We start from the raw sequence: 16,893 nt of genomic DNA, 5'->3' as shown, positions 1-16,893 counted from the left end.
TGAAGTCAAATAATATGACAATGTATGAAGCAAGATATAACAAGCGACCGGAGTGAAAATAACCCAAATTTTAAAGGCCATCAGAGTTTGATCCGACTCCATAAATTAAACAACATCCTGGGACAGAATAACGTCTTAACGTTTCTATAACAAAATAACGATATTAAATTTTTTTAGACAATAAAAAGAGTGGCGATATTAGCGGCGAGTTGATAACGAGAAATATTGATAATTTGTAATGGAATAGACAAAGCTACATTGGTCCTCACAAACGCTCGCCGCGGGCGCTTTCAATATTACTTTGCCTTTGGAAGAATAAATATAATATGTGACGGTGTCGTCTCGAACTTGACCGAACAGCAGCACTTTATATAATCCAATGAAATACTTTTTTCTCACAAATATTGTACTTTATATAAGTTATTATTATGGATAAGTTTACAAGTACAATTATTATATCAAAAGGCAGATAGCATGAAGACTCCAATTTTTAATTTTCACTAATAATCTTTGATATTGTCACATAGTACTTTACCTTACAACTTATTTATTTTGTTATGTTCTCTTGACCGATTTCAAAACATAAGTGCCTTCTTTATTTCAAAACTCCCAATATCCGATCGGAAGAAAAATCCGCTACAGCACAGATTCTTTCCAATATAAAACTTCCACAAAACAACACAAAAAAAAAACAATAAATTTGTGAGATCTTAAAAGCTAGCTACTGGGCTTAATGTGAAGTTATCATTATAAAAGAAATATAAACATAATATTTGCAATTTTTTGAATAATCAATCTCACACTGAAAGTACAATCCAAAGATAGGTCCACGTCGGTGATGGTCGACCCAAATAACCGAAGAGAGACGAGTGCTGAGTTACGAGTTTGTTCGCCAAAAACCTTTGTCTTTGTGCGAAATGGAGAGATGAATTAAAATCTTTCAATGCCAATGTTGAGAGGAAAATAGAAGAATGTTTTCATTCGAATTCATGGCATTTTGAGATACTTTTTGTCGTCGAAACGTTTTTTAGCAATGACAAAAATTCCGACTTTTTTTATCCGATACGTGCCGTTTGTCTCCGAGTAAAAGAGAGCAATATAAAATAAGTCTCGAAGTTATCAACCTTCGCAATAGATACGATTTAATGAGGACGCATACGATTTACTTTTATATTCCGTCTTTTAATCTTTTTTGTGAAATTTGCGAGTAGTCATAATATAATTATGTAAACTGTATATTTATTGATTGGGAAATAATTTTATAAGTATAAAGTATATTCAATCATATTACTAGCACACTAAGTAACAGTTTTGGTATAATCGCTTTATGTAAGAATAATAAAATTTATTTGTAACCAACAGTTATCGTGTTTGGATTTTGTGATATAATTCTTTGGAGAATAATAACATATTATTGGAGATTATTTTTTAGTGCCTTATATTATTATTCTCCAATAATATTAACAGAAAATATAATATATATTTGGCAAATAGGCAATAACAAACCTGTTCAGTAACTTCATATCCTGTTTGTCTATCGATTTTTTTTTTGTGGTATCATAGCTATTGACGAGCTTCAGTGTCAATAATAATAAAAATCTTGGAAATAAGAGTAGCAAAAGATAAGGTAGAAAGAGATAAGAAAGATATAATTATGTTTTTCCTCAAATTTTTACTAAATAATGATTATTGTCGAATTCTGACCACTGCGCGTCATTAAACTCAATATTTACTTTTTCTAAAAATTAAATACATATTTGTATAAATTACATGCAATGCAATCAGTTAATGCCACCGTAGCCGCTTTCCATATAAATCATACGTAAAGCTTAGAATAGAATAGTAATAGTTTTGGGCCTAGAAATTGCATATGGAGCCATTTCAAATTCAAAAGTAAATAGGTACGAAACGGTTTACTAGTGATAAGGCTTTGTGCAACTAGCGGGGACTGCGGGGGGGGCGAGATTGGCCCCCTGATGAGAGCTCCGCCGAGCCACAAGCGGAGCAAAGCACGGGAGCCTCTCCGATCCGTGCTGAGGACGGCCATCGCGGTGGTTTTAGTGGGTAAGAATCCCACATAACTGGTTCTACCCCCGTAGGACCCGGGTACCTTTCTGAAGGCTTCCACTGCGAGAAAAAAGGGCTTTGTGCAAGCTCGTCAGGCACAGGGGACATAACATCTTAGTTTCCAAGGTTTATGGCGCATTGGCATGGTTTATATTTCTTACAATGCCAATTTCTATGGGCGTTGGTGGCCCATATGCTCATTCTTCCTACCTATTCCATAAAAATAAAAAATAAAACAAATTGTTTTACGGCACTCCTTTTAGAAGTTAGGAACGACACCAAAAATGTAGAAACTTACCACGATCAAAGAGTCCTTAAACATAAATATTTAAATTTGTTCGTCGACTTACTCGTACTTGAGCGCGGGCCGCAACTTGACCTTAACTCAAGTTTTGATCCATTACTTAGATCACCATGATATTTAGCTACAGGTAGATATTAGTATATATCTGTGTTTTTCTTTATGAAGTATAATTTTATAAATTCTTTATAAACTTATTACATTTAATAAATTAACTAAGATCGCTGTGTTTTTCGTTTGTAGATTTATTTTCCATATGAACTTACACAGTTAAATAACAATACGAATCAATAAGGACTTCGGGAGTAGAGTCCTTTTTAATGTTTTTTTTTGCATTGTATATTAACGTTTTGAAAGATATTGTCAATTGTATGTAATAAAATAGATTGAGAATCTTTATTTATAAAACTTTTGCATTCTTTTCTAAACATTATGTCTATCTACTCGTATATTTTTATGCCCTCTTGTTAAAACGTATTTCTAATGTTATACGTTTAATACATGCAAGGCAATATTTGATACTTGATGGCAGGCGATACTCACCCATTACATATTCTGCCACCAGACAGCTATATTTCGTACTAATGTGTACTGGTTTGAAGGGCAAGTGAGCAAACAGTAAATACACTGATTTCCAGTTCATAGGGGCTTTATGTTTCTTATAGTGAAATATATATCGACGGCGATACGTTTTCTTTTAATTTTAAAGATTATAGCAACACTGTTAAAATTGTTAAAAGTCACAAAAAAAAAAATATTGTTATAATCAATCAATCGTTGAATTAATTATAGTATTTTCGAAAATTAGTTACCTACACAATATTGGTGAAAAGTTAGTGATTTGATTATTTCTGTTTTAGTAATGTTATGGGCATGCGTGTGGAATGGTAATATAGTTTTGGTAAAATTAAGATTTAACTTTGAATTTCACACGACGCAAACACAATTTTCATTTAATTTCGCACGACGTTACAATTATAAATTTTAAATAGTTCTTCAATTATGGAAGCTGTTTGAAAACAATTGCGGTTCCCGACTTAACGCCGGAGCACGGGTACCGTTTGTGTCGCCGTACGCGCTGAGCGGTAGGTGTCGCTATTTGCATTTTAATTGAATTCAAACTTTCTTATACCTCGTTAGTCGTTAGCGCTAAGCGTGAAAACTATTATGAGTTTATTGCACGATTGATTTTATTTTAACATGTTATATTTTTGCATTCAGCTTATAAGTATTATTATATCGGTTTTTATTATTTTGCTCTTCTTTTGAACTTTTGAATACCATTTTATAAACAAAAATAACAAAATTTATATTTAATGATTACCTAAGTGGCCCTTATTGGCTGAAATTCAATCACACACACAAACTGAAAACAGCAATATAAATGTATATAGGAGCTTTATAGAGATCGCCAATGATGTAACGTTTAATAACGTATATATCATAGAAATGACACAGCGCGCGCTTCTCACTTCTTCCTGTTACACATTTCCGTCGCGTTTGCAAATTCAGTCGCATTAAATACCGTGACGCGAACATGCTTATGAAATAATATAATACATTTTAGGTATCAATACTGCAAACTAATATTTATACTACAAATGAGTTCCATATCTCTCATCAACATTTAATCCTGAAACGTAGATATCCCAAGTAATATATTTGCTCTTGTTTGCTTAGCATGTTTTTGTTCGTATTATATGCTTTCTCGTCTCGTTCATCCGATTGAATTCAAGTTTGTCGTCGATGTTAATGACACTTGCATAAAGGTTTCTGACGTGCTACCATCAACGTTAAATAGTCAATAGATGGCGCCGGAGTCGTATCCAATTGTTCGTCTTCTATGCGATCGAACCTCGTTCAATGTTCACCAAGCTAGTGTAGACACACTAAGAAAGGATCTCTAAAAATATCGACTGATGATGATAGTTATGACTTACGTGCCATGTTTTTCGAGAATGGTGAAGACATTTTTTTTTTATTTTCGTGAGCCGCGTTTGATATTTGAATCCTGGATAATTTAAGCTTATCAAGTAAAAAAAAGTATAAGGATAAGGGAATTATACTTCTTTTTTCTAGAAACTTCAGATAAATTCCAGGTTTTAATGATTGTTACAGACGTGAGTCAGGAGGACAGTTACCTCGCTCAGCCAGCATCGACTCTGTGGTGGAAGCAGCAATCTGCGCGAGACACTCCGAGCCAAGTCCTACCACGCTACAGCTGCCGAGAGCTGATCGGGCCTTGAGCCTCGTCTCCCCCGCGGTCGGCCGGCGAGCAAAATCTCAGAGAGGACAAGCCGGTAAGTATCAATAAATTTAATCAAACTATTTAAGTTTTTTAGTTGTTAAGATATTTATTATATTATACACAATATTCATATTTTTATGTATAATTATCAATGTCAGCCAACGTCACATATCACTTTCGGACTCACGACCGTGTGCTATTAATTTTGAGTTTGTTTGTTATTCTGTTAGAAATCAAAAAAATAGCTCAACAGCCGATTCGTTTTGTTATTGAACAGTAAAATTGTCTAATAATCGTAATTCAGAAGCTATTGGCATGCTACTTACGGATCAAATTGCTACGAATAACGAATAGTAAGGTAAATATATGAAGATGACCATTACGTCGTGATTCAATAAAAAGTTGGAAACCTCGATTAGATATCTTTACCGTACTCAAGCGTAACGAATCGTTTTTATTTTAGAGTAACTGGGTTTAATGGGCTATCATTTTATACCACGTAAAGCAGCACTACCAATATCTAATTCTATCAAATTCGAAATGATATCATAGTTCACCGTAAAAGTGATCGTTTCTATCTCTCGGTTCGAAGTGTTTAAGCAAACAATGCATGTCATTCGACTATTCGGCAATTTCATTTGTTTTCGATATCCCTCGTCCGTTCTCATGAGCTTTATCTTTGAATTCAGTGAATTGTCCGCTTTGATATCTGCTACGCTGAACAACCGACTTACGGTGATACGCTGTTATGTTACTTGTATCCTTTATTTTATAATTTATATTAAAATAAACACTTGAAAAAAAACTTTGTACTCCTTTTAATGAATTGCTCATTGCGCGCACGGAGGAGTGTGGAGTATGGCATTGTTGAAGTTTAAGTGTGATATGGATGGAGTGCAGAAAACTAAAATATGGCTCACAAAATATAATAAATAAAATAAAACATTCATCATAATTTACGTTCATACTGCCAATGTCAATACACGTTAAACTAAGAAATGGAGTCCGCATATTTTTTTGTTTTTTTTATTGTAATAATAACATGGTTTTATTTGGTTGATCATAATTTTTCCTGTTTTTATATTTTTAATTATAATTGGGAAAACATACAGTATACATCACATACATTATACAACAATTAACTCGTTCACAAAAAAATTGTAGCTCTTACAAGAGCGATATATAAATTCGTTTTGAGCATAATTGGTTCAAGTGGAGGGTAAGTGGAATAAAGCACCATTGCGTGTCTTCACTTTTTTACATCTAAAGTAAATTTTGCTTAAAAGATATAGACTATCATTCAAGTTATGTATTAGTTTAAATTAAAAACTTTGATCTTGCAGTGTACGACGATGCAGTAAGGAAATCATTTTTTCGGCGGATTTTGATCCAGAGTGAAACATTTAGAATTAAGATATTTAACGATTTTATGTTGAATTTTTTCTATTGTAACAATATAAGTTTTATATTGTGGATTCCAGACTACAGAACCATATTCCGGCAATGAACGGACAAAGCAATTATATAAAAGAACAAAGGTTGTGTCATTTTTAAAATCTTTACTAACCCTGAGTATAAAGCCAAGCATTCGTAATGCCTTGGCAACTATATAATCTATATGGAATTTGAATGTTAATTTGCTGTCTAGGTATATCCCCAAGTCTCTCACCTCAGTTACTCGGGTAATATTGTCATTATTCAATTTTTAATTAAATAAATAGATTTGGCTTTCGTGTAAAAGAAATAATGCAACATTTATTTATATTTAAATTCAGTGATTTTTCGTTACAATAATTACACAACTTCTTCGTATTTTCAAGTAACTTGAAAATGATTGCACAGAGCAGCATTAATAAATCATATAATAAAAGCTTTGTAACTGATAATTAATTTCCTGTTGTTTAGGTTTGTACCTCGCCGAAATTGAAATGTAATCAACTGGATTTAAAAAAAAGTTTTGTATTCTATACTTCTATGATATCAAGTTTCATTTTAAATCACACATTTACTAGCAATGAATTACGGCCGAATTTCGACCAATGGGGGACCACTATTGGTGTATTATAGTTATAACAGTGAATATCGCGTATCTGATAAATCACGAACGTTGACCGCATACATCAATTTCAGTTTGTTCCACAGTGATCTATAATGATGTATTTGAATATTTACAGCCTGACTTATAAACTTTGTTTAGCAACTGATTAGTTAAGCAATGCTGTGTCTTCTTTTTTCAAAACAATAATAACAGAAAGAGAAGTGTTTAACTAGACAGTCGCTAAGCAAGGTTTACAAGTAAGGCCGCAAAAAACTTTTTGAATTGAGTGTTTATAACATTTATATTTTTTCTGTAGAATATCTGCTGAGTGGGTGGTACCTACTTAGACGAGCTTGCATAAAGCCCTACCACCAGTAAAATATAATTATATAAAAAGGATTACTAATTAAATGTGATTGATGAACAGTTACTCAGTGGTGCGTCTCACTGGATCTTCACCTTCTTCGTTAAAATGTACATTTTAAAACGATGTTAGCTGTTCATAATCATAAGCAGCTTTTGATAAAATGTCGATTTGAAAAGTGCTTGTAAAAGTTAGTACATTTTGATTTTTTTAATAATTGTACTATATAAGTCGAGTAAACTTTGTTGTAAGCATTTGCATGATAATATATAAAAAAAAAAAAGAAAATTAAAATTATTAGACTTCTCTATATTTATTTGAGATTCAACTTTTAAATAATTATATTGCAATTATAAATCAAATAATATATGAGTTCGGTTTAAAATTAATTGAAATATAATTTTATATGCTATATTTTAAATTTTCATTTTGATACAAAGAAATAATCAATTTTATCGGATATTTATAAAGTTGCGCAAAAGTCTAACAAACAACACATTCGCTTGAGTACTATCTTATCACAATTATTATAATTTTATTACATAAATATAGAGAGAAAAAGCCCCTGCTGATTAAAGACCTGCTCTCCTCTCGAGGAGAATGTTTGAAGTGTATTCCACTACGCTGCTTAGATACGAGCTGGTAGATACATATTATGCAGCATTGCTTTACGATTCTTCATTTACCGTTGAGCAGGAATTAAAAACACAAAATAAGCACATTAAAATAAACGACGTTTGTCCGGGTTACAACCCACAAGCATCTCACCTTCGATAATAAAAGGCCCATTTTAAATGAAATCAAAACGTATCCCCTATTTCACAACCTACACTCTTCATAATTATATGTGAGTTTTAGAATCCCAGAATAGAATAGAATATTTGTATTCTAAGTATTACAAGCCTACCTAAAAGGACTTCACGCCCAGAATAGTGACCTTCTTTGATATTGTGATGACTTGCCCCTGGTCGTCGCGGTCTGCTTTATATTTGTTTACAAACTTATTGTAAAGGCTTGTTTATAGACGTCTTCTATAATTTTTTTCTGAATTTTAGTCATAATTTAAAAAAAGTGAAAAATTATTCTTATATAAGAACTTGATACCGAAAATAAGATTTTCATTTTTAAAAGTACTGTCATGTCGGCTTGTTGGCTATTCTCGAGGAAATCTAACCAACTGCGCAGCATTTTACTGTGCACGCGTGCAATTTTTCTTCCCTCTTTAAGCTTTAAACGCCTTTCGGGGAAGTGTGAGTACTGCTTACTTGTAAACTCCGGCGTATTTCGAAGATGTGACCTCCTGTGTTCGCCCATTCGTATCGAATAATAAGCCGTATCTATAAATTATTTTTGAAGCTACTTTTCTTTGAAACGCTATTCACCTATTTCACGTTTTTTCCCCCATCAGCAATAAATCTCTTAAGCATTTCCTGTCTTTTTAACTCTTACTTTTATTTCCATAAATCTTATTTTTTACCTACATAGGATATATGTACATAAGTTAAGCTTAAGAGTATAATTACAACCATCAGTCGGTTGTATAGTATATAGTATAGCATTTTTAAAAAAATAGAGGAAATTCAAACACAAGAACCTTTTTTTTTTCGAGGAGAAAAGGCATTTACGCCTCCCGCCCGGACTACGACCGGGACGGGTATGTGGGACTCACGGGGCAGAAGGCCACCGTCCTACCCACTAAAACCTCCTCCTTTCCGCCTAGTTCCCAGAGTCCACCTAGTTGCCACGAAGCCGCTCGCTAATCCACTATTCTGAACAGAGAAGTACCAGGAGCGGCCCGTGACACTACCGCCGCGTCAGTCTCAGCCGCGGTCGACAAGTAATCTGGAAAAACATCGGATTGCTTGTCGACCCCGTTGCCCAGGGTGCACCATGTGGAGGTGACTGACATGCACCCCCAAACACAAGAACCTAGGCAACGTAGGTAAAATATGATTTGCGATTTCCGGACGCGACGACGCTTGAACTAATACTATTCAACCTTAAATGGCAATAATGTCATAACGGCTCATAGGTACATATTGTTTTTTGCTTTTTTTACTTTTTATCAAAATAATTTAAACGAACAAAATTTTCAAAAAAAAAACTTACGTTAACATGAAAATAAACCAATGTGTCCTTACCCTTATCTCATAGTTTCATCGCTCGCCCGGTTTCTTTCATGTCTGTTAACAAGAGTGTTTTTAGTCAGGGTGCATATTATATAAGAAATGAAACTACGGGAAGTACAAAGAATTTATAATACATTAAAATCAAAGGTAAACTTGCACAGTTTCGAATACAGCTAATAATTAAATGATTTTTTATAAATAATTTATAGAGGTGTGATAGTGGATATAAGAAGAGGATGAGAAAATGTCCGGATATACGTACACACAAACGAAGATTATGTTCACACGTAGAACAAAAAAAATTACAGATTACACACACGACATAATAGTTACAGGACACTGTTTAGAACAGTAGGGAGACATTAATAAAATAGCGAGAACACGCGAATACATATATGAAAACAAATTAAAAGTCTAGATAGACGCGTTACAGAGACAGTAATAAGAACGAAATAAAAATCAAACTTAACTAGCAAAAGGCGGTAGGTGCAGAAAAGTCGGTCTGCATTCATTCGCATCGTAATTGACAATTGATTTTTGAATACAGATTTTGACGTGACTATTAAGCTTCATCATAATACGTTATTACAATATATACATTTTGAATGACCAAAGAGAGAATTAAAAATGTAATTTTTACTGAAAATCTAACATAATATTTACAATGCTGCGCCTGCGTATATAACTACAGCAATAAGTATTAATGCGTCTGGGAAAAATTCATATAGGTGTTCTACGGTAATGGTTTTGTTTTTATTATGTTTATATTTATATATTTACTTCATATTGTCGTCAATATCAGGTACTATAACTTCCTAAGATTTGTATTTTGTTCGAGTACGATATGTTGTGCTACAATTTCCTTTTAAATCAAAATTTCACAAAATCCTTTATATCCTCCATAGTGCTTTCTATATAATAATATATTTTTATTCTTCTTCTTCTTCGAGTGCCACTCCGACTAGCGAAGGTTGGCAGTCAGCTTTAAATACTCCTTCTTGTTCTTCGCGAGGCGAAAGAGTTCGGCGGCACTCGTGATTCCCGTCCATTCACGGATGTTGCACAGCCAAGACTTTTTTCTGCGCCCAACAGCTCTCCTTCCGGCATTTTTTCCCATCATGATCAGTTGCAAAAGTTCATATCTTTCATGCCTAAGCACGTGTCCGAGATATGCAACTTTTCTCTTCTTGACAGTCTCCAAAAGTTGCCGTTTTTGGTTGACACGTCGCAGAACTTCCACGTTCGAGACCTTCTGAGTCCAACTAATGGCCAACATACGTCTATAAGCCCACATCTCGAAAGGTTCTATACGTTTTTTGAGGTCTTCTTTAATTGTCCACGCCACGCATCCGTAAAGAAGTATAGGCCAGATGTAACAATGTAGGAGTCGTATGCGCACAGGGATCTTAAGTCTGCGATTGCATAGTACTTTTTTCAACGTGCAGAAGGCACTTCGAGCTATTTGGATGCGAGTCTTTACCTCCTGTTCACAGCTCCAGGTGTCATTAAGCCATGTCCCCAGATATTTGTACTTGCGCACCCTCTCAATTTTTTGGCCTGCTACAATGATAGCAATGTCATCGAAGCTATGTTTAGATAACACCATGATCTTCGTTTTTGATAGGTTCATCCTCAGACTAGCATTTTCACTGCACTCATTAACACGGCTCATAGAAAAACAACGAATTCGGGCTGTCTCAAAATAATCGAAATTCAGATATAATGCTAGAGCCCAGTGGTTAAAACACGTGAATGTTTACTCATCATTCTAGGTTCAAACTGAGGCAAGCAACACCTACTTTATTTATGTTTATACTTCGTCTTGTTCTCAGCGGTCAAGAAAACTGCATTTTTGGAATGAAAATCTGTCACAAGCGTATCCACCTCGCTGGACAATCGTGGTGATATAAACTATAAATCTCTCCAAAGGAGGTCGTAGCCCAGCAGTGGGACATCTTCAGGCTTTTACTTTAATGCTAGCACGAAATAAAAGAACTACACTTGTACAAGAATATTCAAATAAGAATAATTTTAATAAGAGGCAATAAGATTTTTATAAAGTTAACAATATATTAAAATGGTTCCTCTGTTCACTTTGCCTGTCGGTTATAAAGGATAATGAAATAAACCCAACTTCTGTCTGTGACTCCTTTAGAAGTCACTTTGTGAAATGGTTCGTACTTAATACTGTTTTCTAGTGAAAGTAATTGTTCATTAACATATGTGAGTTGTGATATTCGTACCTTTTGTGCGTATGTTCATTCTATTTAAAGAGATAAAAACATTTTAGTTATAACAAACTCATTAACGAAGTGAAAACCGTTGAAATATTTATAAACTAATGTGTCTATACTTTTTACTCATGTTAAAGTAAAAATAAGTTAACAAAAGTAACTATCTCATCCAGTCCGTAGACGTAGTAGAGATGTTTTTGTGCTCCGTATAAAGCAAAAAACGAACCCACACCGTACAAGTCTGCCAGATACTATATCTTGCATAAAATAATTAAGTCTTTAAAAAACCCGGCGGCATACAAAATTCTAATTCCAAACCATGATTTTTCTAAATCGGTTCATAAATGACGGAGTTCTGAGGTTATAAACATAAAAATATACAACCGAATTGAGAACCTCCTCCATTTTTTCAGCGTCGGTTAAAAGACCCAAGACGACTCCAAAAATTCCTGGAATTAGAAAAAACTAATTATGAATGACGTTTATTCTTGATTTATTTTAGTATTTAATTTAGTAAGACTTTTACAAGTTTTAAATCGGCGAATTGTTTTAAATAATTCTTCTTATATATACTATAACTATTATATTAATATCCTTTTCATTAACTTTTATTAAAGAAATAATCTCAAATTATTCTTATCAAGTATTTGCTAAAGAGATTTAATTTCTTCATTAATCTGTTTACAGGTTTTTCTTGTCTTTAATAAAACTCTGAGGGCAATCCTATTGATATTCTCATTCTAAGCCGATCATTCAGTAAGTAAAGGAAAAATAATTTTTGCTTCTAGTGAGATTGAATAGCTTTAAGGTAAAAAGGTTAAGTTAAATCACTGATTTAATTATTTCCGTTAGCATATTTAAACGAGCCAGCCGAGTACAGGCTTAAGTGATTGATTGTTAGAGCACTCTACGCTCTACTGTAACCAAGCATTGACGGTTTTTTTTATTGTTACATAGAAAGACGGACAGGCAAATGCGGCACTTGGTGGTAAATGGTCACTACCACCAAAAAACATTGGCGCTGTTAAAAACATTAAACATTACTTACAATGCCAAAGCGCCACTTACCTCGGAAACTTAAATGTTTTGTTAATTGTGCCTGTAGTTACACTGGCTCACTGACCCTTTAAACCGGAACACAATAATAAGTACCTACCCAGACCTGCATAAAGCCCTACCACAAATTATATAAATACTAGGAAATTTTGCAGAAGCAAGTTTTTGTCGTGTTGTTTTAACTGACTTCAGAAGATGAGATTTACCATTCGACCCATAATGGTATACGTACCTATATTATGTATGTTTGTTTACTTGTTTTATGTATATTGTATGTACATACAAATAAAACTTCTGATCCGATTTGGATGGTGTTTTCCTTATTCTTCACCACGGAACAAGTAATAAACTAGAAACCTAATTTACATAAAAACTCGGTGGTGCTAGCCCAGCCAATTTGGGGTTACCACCACACTGCTCTATTGTTGGTTCATACTTCATTGATATACTTGTGTCACCATTTTATTCGAAACATTATAAATACTATAATACTATATATAATACTATAATAAATAATTACAAATAAAATTTAATTATTTTCATAAATAGCTTATAAAGTAATTTTACAAATTATACAAATACATTCAATTTGCTAATTTAAATCACGGTACACAATTGCAACGGGTCGCATATTAACTTAGCATATTTAATCGTGGAATTGCATTCATATTTAATTAAGTGGAGTAATTTGGTTAAAAGAGCATCGAAACATGACAGTTTATATAAAATACGTATTTAACATTCATTCAGGATAATGAAATACAAGACACTTATGATTTTGCGATACCAACACTTACACCGAACTGGCTACCCTCCTAACTGCTTACTAGTGATATTAAGGTTAAACTTCTGATCAAATCAACAAAAGATATAGCTTATAGTTCCATAGATAAAAAATAGAAACTTTTTATGTTGTCGTGAGATATTCTTTATGTATTTTAATAATTTTAGGAGATTTGTGCATCTTACAAGTATTCTTATTGTAACTCGCGTTATTGAGTAGATATTTATGTTAGTAAAGTATCAACAGTAATCCGAAGTTTCATTCATTCATTCATTCCATATCAATTTTATAAGTAGTTTATGCCTTCATAGAAAATATAAACGAACTAATTAAACTTACTTCTTATAAAATTAAGAATAAAATTGATAATTCCGAGGCCAATCTAAAATAATAGCCATTTGAGCAGAATATTATAATCGTGGAAAAGTGTGTGTGTGTTGTGTGCGAGCAAACAGCGGTGCACTCTCACAACCCGATGAGATGGCAATCCGACGCGATCTGAGAGAGATCAGGCGCAAGAATAAAAGCTTTATCTACTTTTCGGCAAGAAAATCACTGTGAATTTCCTTATTACTCGATATAAAACAATTTTCGACGCTAGATGAAACACTTATATCTGCATTTATATCGGATATCATTCGTATCCACAAATACTAAAAAAATTGTACGCGTAGCTTCTAACATAGGCCTCGAATCCTTCTAGAAGAATTTGAATATAGTTGGACGTAGAAATTTGACGTTTTAATGACCTGCCATGACTGTTAGACCAGCTGGTCTTATGGTCGTTAAAATAAGGTAATGTAAATATACATGACTTTCTAATATCTCAATATCATGGTTTTAAATAAGTTACGAAAGGGTTAAACACGTAACCGAATCTATTTTAGGATACAATGATGAAGCACTTTTCCGGACGAAACTCAAACTACCCGCCATAATTCCATCAGGCACTCGCAAATGGAGCAAATCAAGTTATCACTATAGCAATATGGACTAATTTCCGCTGAAGGTGTCAGTTCACAAGCGAACGATAACCGCTTAAGCGTCAACGTGATATTTCTAAGTGACAAACCAGCGCTTTTTTTTCGTCGAAATATTGGAAGGAATCTAATCGAAATGAAAGTTTTATTATAGTTTACAAACGTTAGTTTTATACTAACGATTAGGATTAAGTTTTATTTATATGTAACATATAATACTTAAATAATTATTAAATTCATGGTTGTTGATTCATCAGTCTCAGCTCATATGTATAGCAGTGGAAGAATGTAGGCACGGTGTCCTGCTCCCCGGTCGTCTTCGGCGAAGCGAGTTAGCAAAACTCTCGGTCCAAAATTTGGCTTTGTTACGATTGGTTGAGTAGTTAAGACGTGAAAGCGTCATAAACTCACTCCCACATTAATAAAGTTATTTAAGAGTGTACCATTAGGGTAACGCCTCGCAAAAACACTCATCTCACATCGAGGCTGTTATAAAAACAGCTTCACGGAAACTCGGAGTTCTGAACAAGGTGCGGCGTTTTTTCACGCCACAACAACTGTGCCTGCTGTACAAATCACAGGTACGGTCTGGCGTGGAATATTGCTCGCACCTTTGAGATGGCTTAGCTAAGTACCTACTGGAGGCCTTGGATCGATTGCAGCGACGTGCGATCCGCATTATTGGCGACGTAAAGGTTACAAACACCCTCGAACCTTTACAATTGCGTCAAGAGATAGCAGCGCTGAGCACTTTCTATCGACTGTATCACGGCGAGTGCTCTGAGGAATTATTCTCTCTAATTCCTGCTTCCCCCTTCCTTCTTAAGTCTACGCGAGCTGGTTCTCGATGTCACCGCCTAACTGTGACATCAATTCCATCGCGAACAAAGAAATTTGGCAACTCCTTTCTTTGTCGCACTTCCAAAAAATGGAATTCCTTACCAGCTCACGTGTTCCCCTCCTCTTACAACCCGGGTTCCTTCAAACGAGGCGTGAAGAGGCATCTTGCGGGCCGGCAAGGCGAAGGCGGCTAGTGCAGAACGTTTTTCCCGTCTGTACTGGCCGTCGTCGCGTTTGGACTCTACTACCACTTACCATCAGGTGGAGTAGAGTCATTTGCCCTCCCGGCGAATATAAAAAAAAATTCTTGTAATATGATGGTCATGAACTTCAAATAAAACACAATAATAGACACTGCGTAACTTTATTAATTCAGTGTGTACACTGATTAACAATTACTAACTTCAAAATATTTAAATATTTCGTACCTGGCCTTTTACTAGTAATCACAATAATAATAATTTTACCCATTTGCGGTTTTACAAAGATGTCACCTTAAAGTATTAAGTGCAACCATTAATATGATGAAGAGAAATAGTTATCTGTAAAAATATAGTAAATATATTATAATATAATACTACACACTATAATAGCAAGTCGTATCGATGTCCGTGTTGTATTGTATAATTCCACAATCATGTTGTAACTTAGACCTTAAAACATAATTCTCGCTACGAGAGCCAACTCTCCGATGTGTACTCGACAACTCGTGGCGGAACGTTGAATTTAGCTCATTAATTTGTTTCCTTAGACAACGCTGACTTTTGGAATTACCTGGAATTCCATCTCCTAAATTCATTTTTATTTCATTTTGCTTTTAAATGACATGTCATTGACATCTGAAGTCAAAACAACTTGTGTTACTTGATTTAGAACACCATTCATTTTAAGAATGTATCGGAATAAAAATTAAAAATACCAGAATTTTAATTCCATGGCCAATTATAATATATTATAGTAATAATAAATTGATAGCTGGAAGTTCACAACAATAATAAGGTAGGTTATAACATACAGAATTGACTAGACTAGACTATCCGAAGCTTAAGGGCAGAGTTAAGGTGAAGCAAAGTGTATGTTATGTTTGCATACGCATTAGCGAGCGCGAGTTCGCTCGCGTATCCTCGAGAAATAATTAAACATGCGCAATGAATTATCAATATGGCGCTTGAATTAGCGCGTACGCTCCTGCATGCTGCTTCTGTGCATCTATCCTCTTCGATGCCACGAGTACAAGCTGTTTTCTAATTTATATTTTATGTTTTTAATGAATTAGCAGTGAAGTGAAAGAAAGAGCGATATAACATTTATAAGTAAAGCCGTAATGTAATATTTGTTTTATTTTTAACATTACTTAAAATAACAAATAAATAAATACATATATTGATGAAATTTATGTACATATGAATGTAACTGATTTCAAATTCGGAATGAAATGTTGTTTGTGGTTTCTATTTAAATGTAAATGTGTCTAGGAAGGCTTTTCTACCTTGTCTCACCGCAAATCGGAAAAGGTGACCTGAATTAATATGTCATTGGCTTTCTTAGCTCTCCAAATAAAAGTACGAGTATTATGGATCGTGGCTACGAGAAATAGGTCCTCGTTTTACTTCACTTATCACAAACAATGCTAAGTTTAAACGTAGAAATTTATTAACTAATACAGTATGGCAAAAATATTTTCGGTGATTATAAAAAAATACAATCGGTTAAGAAAGAAATACCTCAAACCTGAGAAGAACTGACAAAAAAGCTTAGCAGGATTATTTACAAAAAATATATTTACAGTAATATTTTATTACTAAATGAACATGATCGTTCAATTTCCAAGAAATATTATTATGTATAAATG

At 33.9% G+C, this 16,893-nt stretch overlaps 1 protein-coding gene across 1 annotated transcript in view; it reads left to right on the top strand.

The window, feature by feature from the left end:
- The window catches only part of LOC126770698 (uncharacterized), a 234,614-nt gene that overhangs the window by 159,237 nt on the left and 58,484 nt on the right, over nucleotides 1-16,893 (top strand). The window contains exon 6 of the mRNA XM_050490200.1: nucleotides 4,487-4,668. Within this exon, the coding sequence (XP_050346157.1) occupies nucleotides 4,487-4,668 (182 nt within the window). The remainder of the gene's footprint in view (nucleotides 1-4,486; nucleotides 4,669-16,893) is intronic.

Source organism: Nymphalis io, chromosome 9 (genome assembly GCF_905147045.1).
Source record: "Nymphalis io chromosome 9, ilAglIoxx1.1, whole genome shotgun sequence".
Lineage (NCBI taxonomy): Eukaryota > Metazoa > Arthropoda > Insecta > Lepidoptera > Nymphalidae > Nymphalis > Nymphalis io.
This window is presented reverse-complemented; position numbering and strand designations above follow the sequence as displayed.